At 42.6% G+C, this 19,661-nt stretch overlaps 1 protein-coding gene across 4 annotated transcripts in view; it reads right to left on the bottom strand.

The window, feature by feature from the left end:
• Efcab14 (EF-hand calcium binding domain 14) overlaps positions 1–11,071 on the bottom strand; it is a 39,014-nt gene extending 27,943 nt beyond the window's left edge. The window contains exons 1-4 of one of the 4 annotated variants that reach the window (XM_028786686.1): positions 10,960–11,071; positions 10,104–10,562; positions 8,237–8,385; positions 2,227–2,372 (exon numbers count right to left, since the gene is read on the bottom strand). In XM_028786686.1, the coding sequence (XP_028642519.1) occupies positions 2,227–2,372; positions 8,237–8,385; positions 10,104–10,285 (477 nt within the window). In that variant the 5' untranslated portion in view covers positions 10,286–10,562; positions 10,960–11,071. The other 3 variants (XM_028786672.1, XM_028786679.1, XM_028786693.1) reach the window with 3 other exon arrangements.
• Between the last annotated feature and the right edge of the window lie 8,590 nt (positions 11,072–19,661).

Below are 19,661 nucleotides of genomic sequence, written 5' to 3' on the forward strand. Positions count from 1 at the left end.
AAAAGAAAAGAAAAGAAAAGAAAAGAAAAGAAAAGAAAACAAAACAGAGCCAGGTGTGGTGGCTCGTATCATCTTAGTGTCCAGGCCAGCATGGGCTACATAATGAAACTGTCTCAAAACCAAAACCAAAATCAAAATAAAACAAAGCCCCCAAAAGTTAAGACTAGGAATGTCATAAGGCACTAAACACTTTCTGGGTGAGCCACTGCTTTCAGATATTTCATTTTAGCTGCTTATAGTATCTTAGTCCACTTCCTGCAGCCAGAGCATGCACACCATAGCATGGGTGACTTATAAACAGGTTCTTTAGCTCATTTAAGAACACGTGACTGCATCTAATGAGGAATTTTTGCCTTATCATAACACAGTGGAGGGTAACCGATGCATGTGATAAGAACACACAAATGTGCCAAAGGGTTTCTATTTCTCTTCTAAAATAATTTTGGGGTAAATGCTAATTACCCACGAAAGGCTACACTTCTGTATGTACTTGACACATGAACTGGGGAACACATTCACACCATTGCACACTGTCACACACATTTACTGGGAAATGTAGACAATTTTACTCTGGATTCCAGGCAGAAGACATTTTATTTTCCTAGACCACTGAATTTCAGCCTTAAACACTGAACTATCCTACTCGCAAAATGTGGCTAAAAGGTGTAACTTTATAAATATTTACAAGCCTGTTCTTCCAACAGTGCTTCCTCTTACTGGCTCATTCAAGACTCCATCCTGAAGAGAATGTTCTCTTAATCTCAACAAAGATGACAAGCCTAATTTTAAGTATTTTGCATGTGTATTATTTATTTGGTACTTGAGTTTTCTTTTCAATGACTATATCTTTCCTCACTAAACTGAAAGCAACAACAACAAAAAGCCAAACTAAGCAGCAGAAACAACAAAAATCAACTCAAGACCCAAGCCTGACAATGGGTTCTGGATCCCAGTAGTAACTATAATTCTTTACATGTATGAGAATCTTGGTCAAAAATCCTTAGAACAAACACGGTTTCTCTGGTAGATTCCTTCTTTTAGAAGCAATGCCTACTGAGCTCTGAACAACCTTGAGGCTCAACAGCTTTCTCTAGAATTGCTTGTCTGGCCAAAGTCAGGTAACTCTATACCTGCTCCTAAGCTAGTCTACCTGACCATTAGCCATGTGGTTGTTCTAGATCTGGCATCCCGCCATAGCACTCTACTCCAGTGCTAACCCTCTATGTCTGTAAGCTCTCATAAACAAAACAAACTCACCTAATAACAATAGGCATTAGATGGCATTCCTTCTTACTTGCTACTTATATTTCTCTGTAGAAAAAGCTGACTCAGTTATTTATAACTCCCTCTATAATGCTCTACCCTATGGAACTCTGCATGTGCAGAAAGGGTTAACATTTTAGATACTTGGTAAATGCATTTAAAATTTTGGCAACCTCATGCCTCACTGGACAATGACATGGGGACCAGAGCCATTACAAAGTCCCCTTCAATTACTGGAAGTCAGGCCTCTATCCCCGCCTTCCCAAGATTAGAATTGCCACAGCCCTTCTATACCTAGAGAAGGGAGGAGATGTCAGGGGCAGCCCTGTTTACACACTGAAGGCCTAAAATCAGCCATAGGCCTAAAATCAGCAATAGACCTATCATACATGTATACTAACACCAAGTCTTGGGTCTCTGTGGAAAAACATTGAAACAGATGGCTATAAGCTATTGTAACCAGGCAGCTTTTGTGGAAATTTACCAGCCTGAGTAGTCATAGACCTTGTAAATAGGTAGCCTTGGCAGATAATACCAACTTAGATAAGGACAGGTGAATCATAGGCAGAGTCATAGTGTCCTGTCCCCTGAACCTTTACCCAGCCAATACCCTGTTCTGAACGATATCTGTACTCCCTCTGAACACCCACACTCCAGTGTCATCCCTTTCCCCACACGTTGCCTTTTTGTGTTTATAACCCCTGTGTGACTAAGTAAAAATTACAATTTGATTTAAAAAACAAATAAAAATAAAAAAAATAAAAATAAAATTTTGGCAAATGGTAGGGGTTTTTTGTTTGTTTTTTTTGGTGTGGCTATTTTACTATTTTAACATGTTGTGATCACAGTAAATTCCAACTTAAAAAGACAAAACCTTGAATTATAAATTCATACTAAATGCTCACCAACTAATGCAAATTCATTTCCACAGCTTACACAGGAATAAAGTCACACTTTCACTACCTGCTTATTCATTTCTGTGATGTTGATCCAGACTCTGCTTAAGCCCAGCTCCCCAGACTCAATCTTCTCAAGTTGTTTTTGTTTGCTGAGAAGTTCCTCGTTAAGTTTGGGGATTTCCTGGAATGAGCTTTTCTGATTAGACTCCACTGAAAACAAAATAAGAACAATTATAAATAAAGACGACATTTCCTCTGGCTCCAAAATGGGGGGTGGGGGGCGGGGAGAGGAGCAATCACAAGGCAGGAAAGAAGGGAAGAAGAGAGATTAATGAATAATTAGTGAATTAATTTTGGGATGATGATGACTTAATCCACAATCACCTAATTACAATGAAAAAGGAAAGTGGAGGCAGGGCAGCACTGTGATGTAAGCGTACATCTTTAACACTTTTAACCAGGCATACAGTCAGTGATAAATAAACGTCTGACCAGCTTTCAGATTATCCAATTAGACTTACAACTCCTATCCCACGGTTGCACAAAGTGCCATTACAAACTACCTCTAAATGCTTATTTTCTTCTACTTTAAATTGGCTGACTGCGAGGGGGTATTCAAATACTACTATAAGAAATAAGATTATTTCATAAATAGCGTTTTCTTAACCAACCCGAAAGCTCAAGATGTAACAGAAGATAAACGTGTCAGTGAGGCGCAGGGGGACATTTGGACTCTGTGGAAACAATTCCTGCACAGTTAAGAGACCTGAAGACTGAGGCAGAGGCCGAGGGCACACTCTCTTCCTCCTTTAAAAAGCATTTCTTTCCTCTTAATGGAAAATAAAATATTGATAATGTCTCTTCTTCCAGAATAAAACGTACATCATTTTTCTTCAGGTCATAAATTTCCTGATTAGTTACTATATATATATTATGCCCCCACACTGGCATACAGGGTCACTATAAAATAATTTACTAAAATGTGAACTCTATGACTTGGTTTTTTCCATTTCTGTGTGGTCTGCACTTAGAATATCACTTTAAGCACTTGGTAAATACTTGTTACCTAAATAAACCTGGTCTTTGCTGATCTTCTAACCATATGTCTCAGTACATCATTCTCCTCTTCAAACCCAACAAAGAAAATTCAGAAAGTAAAAATGTCAGACAAGCAAGCACACTTAACAATAACAAGGCCTCATGAAAACTGAGGGTGGTGGCAATATCCCTTTTAGCAAGCCCACTATGGAACAATTCACAATAATGAAATTAGGTATTTTCATTTATTTTTCAAAAGTTGCTGCCATAGGATTGCATTCTAAATAACAGACTTTCCTGAGTGCTTCTAGCATAGCATTTGATTTACACATGGTTTGCAGAAACCATCTGTCTCAGTCAGTAAGAACATTCCATTACTCATTCTAACGAATGCATCTCTGTGTTACTGAATTGCTTATAGAGTTTCAGCTAGGTTGTAAAGAAAAGCCCATCCCCTGAATGCCTTCCACACTCAGGTGGTCAAACACTATCAGCAGGGAGGGGCTCTCTTTCCTGAAGTCTATATGCAATAAATAGGACTTAGAAGTGGAAAAGAAGTAAGACAGAGACATAAATAACCTGAGTTACAACTATTAACTAATGCATACATGAAGCTAGCAAGCCCTGAGGACACTCTGGATCCTGAGGAGTCTATGAGCCAAGAGGGGATCACAATCATTACCTGCTGTGGGTTTTTGAGGGGAAACAAGACAAACTGAGGCACTTTTGTTACATAAATGGAAGTATGGCAAACAAACAACTTACAATTACTTATTCATGTTCTTTCACCAGGGAAAGCAACTCATTTAAAATTTAATATGTTAAATCTCAAAAGAATTTATCTAATTCTCATTTTTTCCATCTTTATGATTAGGAAATGAAAATTTCTATATACACTTTTCAAACACAACATACACAATGTCAATAGTTAAGTTTTGTATTCATACAATGCCCCCCATAATTTATAATCAATTTTGATGTAATTATCACAAATGACACATTACTGAGCCTCTACTGTGTGCCAGCCCTCTACCTGACACCACTGTATAGAAAAGGCCCTAAAGTTCTCTGTCTAGAGGTGAATGGAGGATTACTATAACATAACAGGGTAATGACCAAAGTGCTTTCGAGGCAAAAATACATCTTCATGTGTCAGGTGTGGGTAAGAAAATATAGGCTCAGAAAGAACTACGTGATTGTTCTAATTTCATAGTGAGAAGTCAAACTAAATGCTCACAGGACCAGTACTCTTTTAGGATGCTTACGATGTCAGTGACACATCTTTGTACTTTACTCACACAAAAGCATCTAACATTTTGTACAAAATATCAAACCACTACTTTCCCCAGATGACCCAAAAAGGAGATGTCTGAGTGGTTAGCACTTTCCTTCTCTTCTAAATTCTTCCCGTTTTCTCTAATGCTTCATCACTGACAGAGAGGAAATACTGGAGATATAATTTTGCTTTGGATGACTGTGAAAGTCTTTTAAAATATCTGATTCTAGAAAAAGAATACTGAATTAAGTTCCAAGGCAAGGGGCTCAGAGGTTAAGAGTGCTCTACTAGAAGTGCTCTTCCAGAAGACCTGGGTCTAGTTCCTAGCATCCACATGCAAGCTCACAAGTCTGTAACTACAGCCCAGGGGACCTGACATCTTCTTCAGGCCTCCAGGGCACTGCATATACACAGTGCACAGATACATCCAGGCAAACACCCACATATAAAAATACAGCATTCAAAAAAGGGAGGGAGGCTGAAGAAATGGCTTTGTAGTGAAGAGCACTAACTGCTCTTCCAGATGTCTCAGGTTCGATTCTCAGCACCCACAAGGCAGCTTACAAGAGTCTGTAACTCCACCTCCAGGGAACCCGGTCTTCTCATACAGACATACGTGCAGGCAATGCATTTTTTAAAGAAAGTGTTTTGAAGGCCAGACAGTGTTTGAATTCAAGGATCAAGCCACTCCTCACTGCAAAGAAAAAGTAAGGCATAAATAAGCCTTGCTTTCCACTCAGGTACGTCCCCCTGTTCCTCAGGGGTTCCTTGGAAAAATTATTGAAATGAGGAACAAGAGGCTCTGATTTCTCAAAAGGCATTCAAGTCAAGCAGGCAGGTGGTCTTATCTGAACTGATAAGTTCTACTATTTTATTAGATTAAGAAGAAATAAAAATTAACTTACTGAGATGTGCTTAAGTACAAGCATAGTTTTAAAAATATGATCATTTAAACGTAGTAAAATTACTCCACTTAGTCAAGGTAACTGCTCTTTCTCTTTTTTTTGAAACCAAAACTAGTGAGCAATCAGTCCACAGTAGTCCAGCTTGAGCATGACAGACTTCCATCCCTCATGAAGTCCTTGCTTGTCTTTGTTTTCTTTCTCTCTCTTTCTTGTGTGTGTGTTGCATATGGTGTTGGTGGTGTTTGTGTGGTGTAACATGGACACAGAGGTAAGATTATGACTCACAAGAGTGGCTCTCCTTCAACCACATGGACTCCAGAGACTGAACTCAGGTCATCAGGCGTGGTGGTAAGAGCCCTTGCCAATGAATGATCTCAGTGGCCACTGACATTTCTATGGTGGCAAAGCAAAGCCAACAACACAACTAGATTGACAATTCCAAACCTGCTTTACTCAGCTAGCTGACAAATACAGTTCTGGCTACAGGACAGTCTTCCTCAATGATAGCAAGCTGGCCCCCACAGCCCAGGTGTATGGATGGAGTGGCATCTCCTGAATAAACTATTTTTAGGAACTGACATTAACAAATGCTTAACAAGTATTTATCGACTGTCTGTCAGGCCTACTATATGTCTCGCATTTTCCAGACAAAGAAATCCATGGCAAGCCCAGCTAAGGTATTACCTTGGTATCCTATAAATTCATAGCTGCAGAAAGGAATCTCTAGAGGGTAGAACTGAGCAATGTATGGAATGTATAAACATATAATTGCTATATGTGATCAAAATGAGGTGTGTCATAAGCCTAAGAAGCTTAACTAATTATGGAGGATTCATAGGACAGAAAGGTGTGCTCAGTAGTCACGTATAGTTCAACACTGTTTCCTAGTTATGTTTATTATTTACATGCAAAGAAAATATAGGCTTAAAAATATTTGCAATATTGCAAAAATAAGAATTACATAGGGAGAAACCCTTTAGGTTGTACATTCTTTTTTGTGCTGTACTTTGATTCAATCATATAAATCAGGATGATTCTGATGAAGAATTGTGGACTTACCCAATCCTATCCCTGGACCAGAAAGTCAAGAAAACCCAAGTGAATATTAAAAGATTTTAAAAGCACTGTCACTAGAGACACACTCTAAGGAGTAGCTGTCCTTTGTCACCTTCAAAGCTTGAATGACTGTAGGTTAAGAGAAGCTAACTGATTCTTTTGCCTCAGAAGGCTGTGATTTTTCTAGGCTTAAGAGGAAAACTGAGAGCCCAAATGCCAGTTTTGGAGCCACAGTTCTGGGAAGCCTGTGGTCAGTTTCCTGGAGTACTATTACCATTGAGGTCTATGATTAAACTGAAACTGGTTCCTTAGCTTAGAAAATTAATTCTTGAAATCTAGAACCAAAAATTATACTGTTGCTAGAAAAGAAGAAAATGTGTTAGTTAAACCTGGTTGAAACCACTATGCAAACATGCCTTTTAGAAAAAAAAACTTTGGATATATATAACTGAACTTTGTAATTAGAATATATGACATTTTGTAAGTTGAGAAGTCTCTTAAAGCACAAAACCCCTTTATAAGACAAATCTGTCCATTGGCTGTGCTGGCTTCAAGGTCAGAACTGTTATGATCAGTGCACCTCTTCAGCAATGTGCAATGCACTTCAAAGGATCAAATGCTCCCTAGAACTTTTAAGATGGTGACGTTCATGGTATTTGAAGCTTTTCCTCCTTGGAATAGAAAGCACAAACAAGTATCCTGTGGAAAAAAGCCTACTGGCTACCTATCAGTTCTTGCTCTGTGCTTGAACATCAAAACATACACATGTACAAAACCAGCTCTTCCAACAGCTACTAAATTTTTCATAGACTACTGATCTGCACTGATACAGAGTAATTTGTGGGCACTTGTAGTCATTTGTGAAGCTTTTATTGGCACTGGAACAGTAATGCAGTACAGCAGTGGCTATAAATGTGGACTTGGGGATAAAGGGCAAGAGGACCAGATATAAATCTCAGGTCTATACACTTAATTGCTAAACAACCTACTTAACTTTTCTAAACTTGTTTTTCTAAACATTTATTTATTTATTTATTTATTTATTTATTTATTTATCGGTTGTGTGTGTGCATGCCACAGCATGTCTATGGAAGTCAGAGGACAACTTGCAAGAGTGCTCTCCTTCCAACACAGGTGGATGGATCTCAGTTGATTAAGATTGGCAGCAAGTGTCTAAATCTGTTGAAACATCTGCCCCCCCTCCAGTTTCTTCTTCTAAGTAGTAATTCTCATCTTTAACACTGCACAGGCATGTGTACACACACACACACACTCACGTGGGGAGGTAGGGAAGAGCAAAAACAATGCCTATGTCAGAGGACTGTTTGGGAACAGTTTATGTGTCCATTGGCACAGGCAGACAGTGTGTAAATGGTGGCTCTGAGAATGACTTGTCCACTCCTATGATCCTACACAGTGTTTTGAAAGAGGAAACCTGTCACCTGACAGATGCTTCCACATTTTAATGCTGGCTCTGTGAGGTAGAAAGAAACCGTGGCATTACAACAGCCACTCTGTAACTGGAGCGAGGATGTAGGTAGAGTATAATCAGGCTTCTGGCCTACAATTGTTCCCTTTTGCATTGTTGACTGCAGTGTCATAATTTTAGATGCTACTTGTCTGATGGTACATAACCACTGAGTTTGTTTATGGGTTGAAAAACAAGTATGTGTTATTACAGTTAAGCTGACAGTTAAAGATAGTATATATAGAACAAGACGGACAATTGCTTACCAAAATGGGCAAATTCGGAACGGGCCAGTTTTTCCCAAAACTTGAAAAAAAACCTGACCACTTACTCGTTCGAAATTTTTCCTTGAGGACATCCAGATCCTCCTTGAGAGCCATTTGCATCCACACCAAGCCCACACAGGCCACAACGCAGGCTGCGAGGATGACAAAGGCACAGAGGGGATAGCAGATCTTGCAGCATCGGACATAGTCTCCCCTGTCAGAAGAACACAGTCACCCATGAGTGAGAAGGTAGCTGTAAGAACAGCTTTACTAACAACAGTATGTTGCTATGCGATTATCTTCTCTAATGAATGACCAATGACTTTACCAAGGATCACAAGATAATACACTTACGACTAATAGGAGGTTGAAAATTACTGAATACTACCTGTGAAAAGGTCTATTGGGTACAAAGGTTTCAAAGTGCACAGGAAACAGGGAGTTCCCGTGGGTCATGGGAAGTGCTTGTAGGTTCTCGGTCACTGCTGTCAATTCAGGAAGGTGGTCTTTGGAGCTGAACTCAGTTTGAGAAGTGTAAACGACAAGAAGGACCCAGTGGCCCATCTGCAATCCATGTACCTGGGAGTCTGAGGAAGAGGGGTTGATTACCAAGTTCTATGCCTGCTTGAACAAGTTACTAAGATCCTGTTTTACAAGATGGTGGTGGATGTTTGCTTGGTGGGAGAGAGGGTGTGTGTCTACTATGCATGAGAATCTAGCTTAATCCTTAGTAGTACTAAGATAAAAAGAAAGAACGGATGGAAAGAAGGGTAAAAATGAGGGGTTCTATGGAATTCTATCCCTGCAGTGTAATTTACCCCCCTCCCTAATACACGCTCACTTAGCCCAGGTTTACCCTCCTCCCCAATACATGCTCACTTAGCCCAGGTTTACCCTCCTCCCCAATACACGCTCACTTAGCCCAGGTTTACCCCCCTCCCTAATACACGCTCACTTAGCCCAGGAGACCTTGCCTCATTTATTGGAACTTCACAAACTCTTGACCAAGTTTTACTGCAAACAGGATGAGAGAAACAAGATCTGCTGGTTTAAGTGGACACCTGATATCCTTTACCTTAACTGCCTTGGGAGGACAGAACTAGAAACACACTAGACTTCACACCAGACCTCACCTAGCCTTCAGTTCTAAACTAAGGCAGCAGGGCAACTTTCAAGACCCACACTTCGTCAGATGACCTTCACAACACAAACTTGGAGAGGTCCTTAACTAACCAAAGCCTCAACAGAAGGACACAGACTCTGAACACGCTAAAAGATCACAACAAGCCCTCTGCCTAGCACTTGTCTCTACTCCCCAGCAGGCTCCCTTCACTTTTAGTTTGGTCTCTGACAGGCTCAAATGTCTGAGGTTTCCTTCAGCTGCCTCACAAACTCACCTCTTAATCCTCCAATCCTCAAAGCTCATTTGTTTAGTGGTTGCTCTACCTGAAACTGGTTTGAGAAAAAAAGACTGCTCCCCACCTCCCGTACCCTTACCCTGAGTCTATGTGCAAGGTTCACACTTTGGACAGTATGCCCTTCACCAGTATCCAAGCTCATTAAGAAAACACAAAACAAGTATTGGTCTCAAGGTCCCTTGACCTACTTTTAAAAAATGCCTAGCTCCAAAAGCCTCTCTGCTCCTCTGTCTCCATTAGTAACCTTTTAATTCCTTCTTGGGCTATGGGCCCATTCGCCAAGTTCACACTTCCACCCTGGATTTGGAGCTCTTGCTAGACATTAGAGTGACTGTTTACTTTTTATTTAGGGTTAGAACTTGCTCTCTCCAGCATTCTTTCTTCCTCTGTTTTCCAAGGCCTACTTCCTTTTTTCATCCAAAGGACTCCTCCTTCTCCTTCCCATCTATTTGCTTGGCTGGTAGTAGTGCAAGATGCCTTTGCCCATTTCAGCCCTCTCCACTGCTACACTCACTTGACAAAACGAGAGCGATTTCCAATTGCTCCAAATTCCTCTTCCTCTGAGCTGGATTCTGAGTCTGAGTCAGGAGGCTCAGTGCGAAGCAGGCGGTGGCTGCTTGGGCCTTGCTTGGTCTTCTTTCTCCGACTGTCACCAGCCAGGCCGATCAACGCATTGAGCTCTTTGCGCTTCTTCATCTTTTTGTGGGGGGTGAGTGGCGGGCCCACTCCTGAGTTGCCAGGTTCGTAACCAACACCCAACTCTCTCGCTGACTTGCAGCTGCCTTCCAGGGTTGGAAATCCTGGGCCAGAGCCCCCTGATCACTCCCACCCAGAGGTGGGACTGACCAGATCTACTTAGGGCTGGAGAATAGAGCCCAGAGGAAATTGGACTCAGATGGATGGGGGGGAAGTTACATAGAAATGGCCAAGGAACTGGCGATCCAAATGGATAAATTCCTGAAACAACTATTACCTGTCAAAAGGAAAACAGAACAAAACAACCCGCTAAGTAAAGCACGAGATTCTTAGTCGTGTAGGCAGCCAATATTTCTAGGAGTGCTCCAGAAGCTGGGAAAAGATACACAAAACTAAGGATACTTTGGATCTCTGGACAAGATTCCCAATGCAGAAGGAAAGTAAACTTGTTTTGAATGGGAGGAGAGGAGACTTAGCATAGCAGGCAATGGGTACTCGCTAATCCTTAACTGGACAGGTGGTGACAGGAGAGAGCACCGACACTGCCTGGGTGCCTAAAAAACGCCCAGGCCGGGACGCCCACTGGGATTCGGGATGATCACCTTCCCGTGGCTTCAGTCCTGAGTTTGTAGAGACCGGCGCGAGAGGAGCGGGAGCCTGGAGCAACCCCAGACCTGCTGCTAGGGCCTTGAGGGGGCGCAGTGATGAGGGGTGACCACCGCTCGGCCAGCTTGAAGTGCTCCGAGTGTCAAGTGTTCCGCCGCCAGCGACTTCCGCAACTCACACGCGCCGCGGCCAGTCCAGCCGCGTCTCCGGTCCCTGCTCCGGCCGCGGCTTCTCTGGGCGCGCTGGTGGCGGCGGCGGCCGCAGGCTCCAAACCCGGGCCATAGCTCCAGCCTTAGCTCACTTCCCCTTCGGCAGCGGCCCCGGGCACTGCTTGCCAGTAAGCTGCACCCCCATTGGGCGCCCCATGGTGACGTCACTCAGGAGGGCGAAAGCGGTGCTAGGGAGGTGGAGAGTTAAAGGGGCCGCGGCTCTGGCCCGGACTGGGTCTGAAGCCCCAGTTAGTCGGCCCCGCCCCCTGGAGGACCGCAGCTAACCCGGGCAACCTAGAGCGGAGGCGGAGTTTTGCCTGCAGAGAAGCAGGGGCAGGGACTGGCACCCGAGGCTCCAGCTTCTGAAAAGTCCTTCAAAGACTCCATCCCTCTTAATCTCAGGCTCTTTAGGCTCATTGTTTTAATGGCCCAGTTGGATAATTCATCCGTTCTTTCCTCCCTCCCTCCCTCCCTTCCTTCCTCCCTTCCTCCATCCCTCCATCTATCCACCTACCTACCCATCCATCCAATAAATATTTACTGGTGGTGACATTTCAAGATTACTCTAGCTTTGGGGGTACTGCCATAAATATTAGCAAATAAAATACAGAACACTAGTAAAACTCAAATAACAGATGAACAGTGATTTGTTTTGTTTTGTTTTTTGTTTTGTTTTGTTTTGTTTTTCACAGAGGCTTTCTATGTAGTCCTGGCTGCCCTAGAACTAGCTATGTAGACCAGTCTGGTCTTGAACTCGCAGAAATCTGTCTGCCTCGGTCTCGAGTTCTCTGGGATTAAAGGCGTGTATCACTACAGCTGGTTTAGCTATTTTTTTTTTAAATTATAAGAGCCCTCTAATATCTATGATAACTTCTTATTGAAAAATAAATTCTTGTTTACCGAATTTGAATTCAACTTGGCTTCTTCTACTTTATCTGCTCATCGACTCCAGCTTGTATTTGAGCATGAAAGCAACAATAGGCACACACATTACACTTTAAAGTGGATAAATATTATGAGGGAAACTGAAATAAGATAGGGTGAGGAGTGCCTACTGTCTTTGATAAAGGGCTTTTTGGACAGAGGTCCTCAGGAAGCCAGGGAGTGAGCAAAACAGTGGTATCAGGAAGGGGTGCTCAGAAAGACCTGGTTTGATAAAAAAGGGTGATAGGAAATAAGTTACAGAGACATCAGGAAGTAGACCTTGCAGGGTTTTGTAGAAGGAGTTTGAGAAACCATTGAGGAACATATTCTGAAATTTCAGTTTATAAAAGATGACTCTAGGGACTAGAGAGATGGCTCAGCAATTAAGAGAGCATTGACTGCTTTTACAGGGGACCTGGGTTTAATTCCTAGCTCCTGCATGGCAGTTCACAACTGTCTGTAACTCCACTTCCAGGGGATCCAATGCCCTTACATAGACATACATGCAGGAAAAACATCAATGCACATAAAATTAAAAATAAATAAATTATTTTTAAAAAGATGACTCTGGCTACTGTTTGGAAAAATAAGCAACAAAAGGAGAGAGACCCAAGAACTTCTTCAGTCTGGATGGAGATGAAGAGGACAGATGGGAGTGGCAGCAGTGGGAATGGCTAGTACTCTGTATGCAGACAGAGCTAACGATATCTGTCAGTGGATTTGATGAAAGAAATTTTAAAAAAGAAAAAGGAGCCATGGACGACCCCAGAAGCTTGGGATGGTGCAGTGGAAAGAGCATTGTCATTTGTCGAGAGGGGGGAAGGTTTGGGGACAAGGTCAAGAAGCTGATTTGGTATCCAAATTTGGACTCCAGTAGGCTGTTTGGTATTTCCATAGGAAATTCTGGGCAGGAACTATGGCCTGAAATATAAACTGGAAACTCAGCAGACATCAATGATATTCATAACATGGTGCTGTGAGCTACCTGGAAGGAAACCAAAGTCATTAAAATCCCTATATTCTCACTGAGGCAGCTACACTACCTTTGCCTGAGGACTTTCACCTAAAGTCCAGGTGTGTGTCTTGATTTGTCTTTCAGTATTGAACCCAGTGGTAAGCACCTAATTAAAGAGATACGTGACAGATAGGTGATGGCACGTTCACATACGGGAACAGTATATCGCAAATGTAGGGGAGAACTTTGGAATCATAAGATTTAATCCTGCCTGCAATTTCAACTCTGTCTAGAGACAGCTGTTTGACTTTCCTGGGGTTGTTTCTTTACTCTGTATCTGAAATAAGCCGCTGCTTGGCAGGAGTCAGTGACTGCCTCGATGCTTTGAAGCCTGAAGTTGTGGGACAGATGCTCCATTTTCATTGTCCCTTCTAGTTTCTAGAGCTGCTCCGACCAAGCATAGAAGCTATGAACCATATATGCCAAATGCACAGGTAAATGTCCCATTTAGCTTTGTTCTATTTGTTCCCTTGGCACCACTGGCTCCTTACCCAGTAGACATATGTGGCTAGTGGCCATAGAAAAGCACTGTCTCATATCATTCTATCATCATAACAGTTTTATTGGTCAGAACGGTCCTGGTGCTTTCTTGATGGGCTGGAAATGGACAGATGAGCTTACAGAACTCATGAACCATTTCAGAGGCACATCTTAGCTACAGTCACTATAATCCACAGGTAAACAAGGGTGGGAGGTCTTTCTACCGTAGATACTACATCCTTACCAAGGGAACAAACAGTGGCTGAGGATCTCAGCTCAATGGGACAGGGCCAAGGATGCACCACCCTCCGCCCTCACTGTTGGTGGAGCTGGTCTTTCTGCTGAGTCTTTTGGTTTCTCTGCCTGTTCGGTCTTCTGTCTATCTTTGTTCTGGAGACCACACCTCAGTGTTGGGCAAACATCCCCCAGGATGCTGAGTCACTCTCTAAACTCTATATACTGGTAGTTCTTTTCCTCAGAAGCACTTGGAGGTTCCTTTGGTCTATTTTCTTAGAGATGGGACCCTCAAGTCCAGGGGTCAAGCTAACACCATCCAGGCCAGGGCTCCTGAAGGTCCCATGCTGCCCTGCTTCACTAGGACTTTTGAGGTGATGGCTGCTTCTCCATAGGGGATGCACATATTGTTACCCTGATCCTCTGGATCCCTGTTGACCTATTTAAAACTTGCCTAAAAAGCAATGTGAGTGTGTGGTGGTATTATTGCTGTTCTGATGCTTCAACATTCTTGTCTGGAAAATGGCAATGCTAATATTCCTTGCTCATCTCAGCACTGTCTTGATGGAGGAGTGACATGAAAATTCTTTAAAGGCCATGATGTGTCATGTAGGGTGGGTGACTGTTATCTGCTACAATCTTCTGGCAGTTCTTACGGAGTATGGGGAGGGGGGAAGGGCAAGATCACTGCAGTCAAAATCACAGCCTGAGCCAGATAGAGCCACACCTGAGAACTGTGCTACCTTGGAGGACTCCCTGGAGGACATTCATTCGGGAAAGATGAGAATGGACAGCATGCCTAGGATTCTGGCCACAAAGTTGGATGCAGGATTCCTAATTCCTGGGCTGAAGCTCTTCAAGACTTTAGAACCCTCTTAGGTGTGTGATCTTAGACAAATCACTGAGCCTCTCTGAACTTCAGTATCTATTTCTGTCAAGTACTTCTAATTAACAGAACTCATAATTAGGTACATAAATTGTGAGGAATAATACATTTTCATGTCAGGCAAGCATTAATTTAAAAAAGTGGGGAGACAAGCTTTCCTCTTATTATAATTTTCTCAGGCCATCAAACTGTTTATTGTTCTCCGTTTAATGTTGTCCTGGTGATATGAAATGCACACAGAGGGTGGACTGATTGCTCTAGGATCCTGTCCTATGACTGGGCAGACACACCCTCCCTTCCTCTCCGGGTTCCTACAGTGAGGCCCCACAGGATCAGGAAGATGGGAGTGGCTGGGGAGCTGGGAACAGGCAGGCACCTGCCAATTGATCTCAGAGAGATGGAAGTTTAGAGGTGACAAGTGGCAAGTCTCTGTGTGAAGAGAGGCTGTATATAACCCCACGCACACTCCTTTGTTTTCACACACAAAGCACACTCAGAGATACAATGATTCCGAATCTCGAGATGGCCGCTACAGAACTATAAGCCCTGAGCATAAGGTCCTCTGTGTGCCTGTGCTGGTCACACACTTGTCAAGCTGGGCTTGGCTGCACCTAGCCCACAGGGTCGCTGTGCCAATGTCGCGTGCTTGATACATTATAAATGTCCACAGACATCAGCTGCTCCATTAGTGTGATTATAAATTATTAAATATATTGTCCATTCATCAAATGTGATTTTGATGACGCTTCATTGCAGGGCTACATCTCTGTTTACCTAACAGAAAGAGCAACTTACGCTTGCTGCAAAGTCTCTGGCATTGTCTTTGTTGATTCTTTGCTGCTGGTTGAAGTGGAAGGAAGCAAGAAAGATGAATGTGTTTAAGTACTTAGGTATTAAGACATTTCTGTGCCAAGCCTCACTACAGTAAGTCACTCTTCATCAAATAAGCATCTTATCTTTGACCTAATTATGGCACAAATTGATGTTCAGAGACGGAAAAAGACTTGTCTGGAGACACACAGCAAATCAGTGATTGGCTGCCTCTGAAGCCTGACTTTTTGCACCAAGTACAACAGAGATTGCTGTAGCTCATCTGGAAAGATATCAGCAGCTGAAGCCTCTTACTTTCCTAGGATTGCCTCTTGGCTTCCCCAAGTCCCTTCCCATCTTTTTACTGCTATACCAACAGTTGCATCCTCTATCCAGATGATGGGCTTGAGGACACTGGGAAGGGGAAGGACTGAGTGGAAGAAAAGTGATCAAATATGGCTTCTCCCATGGACTCCAGGTGAGTGGAAGCAGCAGCTGGCTTCCAGCATTACTGTGGTCAGGGATGAGGCTGTCCAGCCAGGATTCTCCTGTCTTAGCACAGTCTTCTCTGAATTGCTGTAAGTGTCTGTGCTTCCACTTAGTATTCACTGTGGTTTCCTTGTCTGTTAACTGTGTCTTTGGCATCTAGAGCAGAGTCCAGTGGGAGAATCTCAGGGCTTGGAGTGAGTAGTTGGAGTGGATGAGACTAAAGAGTGCCAGGTGTTGTTGATCTTAAGATCCCATCTGCCTGTGTGGCCACACACTGCTCCAAGTGATCGATTCCTTGTTTGTGAGGTGTCCTGTGTTATGCTGAGTACACTTGCTGCCTGTGTGCTCTCAGGAAGCAGGTAAAGCCCAGCCTTGCAACCTCTGAGTACATGCCACAGGAAGGGGAGGGAGGGAAGGGCGGGGGGAAGAGGCAAGTTTATAGTGGTTAGGCCTATTTTGGTTGAGAATAATTCTTGGAGAAAAGGACCTGTATCGAGGCTTCCAACCAACCTGTGTGGCCTTTACCCCTGGCTTATCTTCTGAGACTCGGGACTACAGACAGTGAGCAGTACTGGACATTATTAATCTCAGTGACCTTAGGCACACTCGTCTTTCCTCTTGGAGCCTGTTTCCTGTTCCATGAGTTGGAGCTAGCAGTGATCCTCTTCTGGTAGTGCCTGTGGCAAGAATTTACTAGAAGTGCTAGGCATTAAAGGTCCCCAAGTAGTTTCCTAGCTACAGTGAGTGACTGGGAAGGAGGGAAATAGACTTCTAGAATCTCATTTGAACCAGGGAACTTAGCACAAGCTAGAGAAAAGGGGAATAGGTTAGAAATGGACGACTTTTTTAACAGAGGAAGGGCCTGGCACTGTGAGTATGTGTGTGTGTGTTGTGGTGTGTGTTTGTGTGTGGTGTGTGTGTGTGGTGTATGTGTGGTGTATGTGTGTGTGGTGTGTATGTATGGTATGTATGTGTGTGGTGTGTGTGTGTATGTGTGTGGTGTGTGTGTGTAGTGTGTCCTGAATGACATTTGTGAATGACGGTATTGGGAGACACTGAATTAATAAGGCCATGTAGGGAACCTCCTAGGCTCCCTAAGTTCTTTTGTAAGGGAACCACTATATTTGTGGGTGTAACCTCCGGCTCCATGTAATAAATGTCTTCTCTTGACCTGAGGAGACAAGCATCAGGAATGCAGGAAAGGCAGCCCTCTGCTGCCCTCTGCTGCTTTTCTGGGCAACTGCATGCCTGCGAAAGAAATCCTATTTACTTACAATGAAAACCCTCCTAGGAGGGTCCACCACAGGGGACAAATATGAGTATGCGGGTGGGATGGGGTGGGACTGGGGATAGTGACAATTTTGGAATTTTGGTTTCTTTGGAAAACAAAGAAATATGTTTTCATTTTAATCCCAGATGTGGGCTATGGGGCTGCTTCAGATTATCTATAGTAGCAGACTATGATTTGCTTTGTGCTATATCAGGGGCTTGATTTTTCCAGCTACAGATAGTTTCTACAGTTGTGTGACACCTGGAATTCTGGGGACTTTTCAGAGGGTATATAAATACTAGGGCCCTGAGAGACAGGGTAGTTGGTTAGTTGTTAGTTGTTGTTGGTCATGGTTTAAGTAGTTGTACCCAAAGAAGAAGCAACAACAAGAAACTAGATATCCTGATGATGAAGATCAAACTTGCCCCCCCAAGGAACTCAACACCCCTAACCAGCAGGAAGTAATCTAACAATAATATTGCCCCTCTGACTCTCGACTTTATTCGGGGATCTCTTTCCTTTCCCCTCAATCATTTTGTCTCTTCATCTAGTGCTAGGGGGTTGAAAGGGTGCAAGAAAAGGGGCGGAGAAGGGTGGAAGAAAGGAGAACCCAAAAAGTAGCCAAAACAAGTGTGTGTGTGTGTGTGTGTGTGTGTGTGTGAGAGAGAGAGAGAGAGAGAGAGAGAGAGAGAGAGAGAAGAGGAAGAAGGAGGAGGAGGAGGAGGAAGAGGAAAGGGATGGATGGATATTTACTAACAATAAAAGTATGATTAACACTGTGATACAAAACACAGAAAAGATAGGAATGGCATCAGGAAAGTTTTCAAATGGTAACATTTATTCTTAGTTATTCATCACTTAATATGTTCTGAGCTTAATATAATCTTTGTTCTGGAGCTACAAGATAGAAGAACCACACAAGATTCTTGCCTATGAGATATGTACATTCCAACAAAGAGAAATTATTACTAAATCAGATGGATAAACACACAAGTTATAGATGACGAGAATTAGAAAAACCAAGCAGAAAAGGAGTGCAGTGAGTTCTCCTGGGAAGAGTGCAAATCTTGAGGTAACATTTGAGTAAAGATCCAGTCAAGATTAGACACCGAGGAAGAAGAGATCAATGAGCTGGAAATCATAGCAGTGGAAAATATTTAATCTGTAGCAGTGAAACAGTGGCAGGGCTAACAACAGCAGGACAGAGGTTCAGAATCCACAGGACAGTAGCAATGTTCTAATGTATTTATAATTGAGGCTTAAGAAAGGCAAAGGGCAGCAAAACATTCTTGGAAAATTTAATAATAGTAAATCTGACAGTTTAGAGATGAAATGGGCAAACTCTTTGAGCAGCACAGATTACTAAAGCTTTCTGGGTGGGCAGAGGGAATGGGCGACTCCAGTACTCCTCTATTATTAAGATTTTTATCAAAACTCTCACCTCCCCAAGTGAAAATAGAAAATAAAATTCAGAGAGGTGAGAAGCACTCTTGTCATTGCCCAGCCAGCTGCTCCTTTTGGTGTACTTAATACCAAAAGTTTCTTCCCTCAGCTCTCAACAAAATAAAGAACAAAACCATGAAAGATGTTTCCAAGTTGTTGTTGTTGTTGTTGTTGTTGTTGTTATATGTGTGTAATTGTACTTAGGACCTCACATTCACACATGCTAGCCAAACACTCAACCACTGGGCTGTATTTCCAGCCCAAGTTTTTTGAGGCCAGTATTAACCTGATATTAAAGTCAGAGAAAAACATTCCAAGAGAAAACTAGAGGCCATGTTTTCTTATGAAAAGGACACAAAACAATATATAAAAGAGTATATCAGGACCAAATGAGGTTAATACTAGAAATGAAAGAAGGACTTAAGATTTGAAAATCAAAAGAACTTATTATTATATTGACTGTAGGAAAACAGTATAACTATTCCAATATAGGTAGAAAAGAAAGAAAACTTTAAAAAGCAGTTGATAACTTTGAAGAAGAGAAGTTCCACAGTGTGATAAAGGATGTGAACCCAAAGCCTAGAGCGGAATGCTGAAAGAATACTTTCTTTTAGATTAAGAAGAAGTCAAAGATATCTGTCCTCGCAGCTCCCAGTCAAAACTGTACTAAGTTCCTAATCACTACCATAAGATAAGCCAAACCAAACCAAACCCCAAATTAAACCAGTTTATTACTGATGTGTTAATATTGAGGTCACTATTGAACCTTTAGCTAGATCTATTAAGTCTGATGTTCAGGGCAGAGGTTTAGGTTGAAGAGACATTTAAATCCACAGGAGTAGATGATATCACTGGAGGGATGAGTGGAAATTGAAGGACAAGAATATTAAGAATGGAGTCCCAGGAATCCTCCATTTGTTAGCTTGGGAATCAGAGAGGGGAGAGGGGAGAGGGGAGAGGGAGAGGGGAGAGGGGAGGAGGGGAGGAGAGGGGAGGAGAGGGGAGGAGAG

This window comes from Grammomys surdaster, unplaced genomic scaffold (genome assembly GCF_004785775.1).
Source record: "Grammomys surdaster isolate TR1022 unplaced genomic scaffold, NIH_TR_1.0 100, whole genome shotgun sequence".
Lineage (NCBI taxonomy): Eukaryota > Metazoa > Chordata > Mammalia > Rodentia > Muridae > Grammomys > Grammomys surdaster.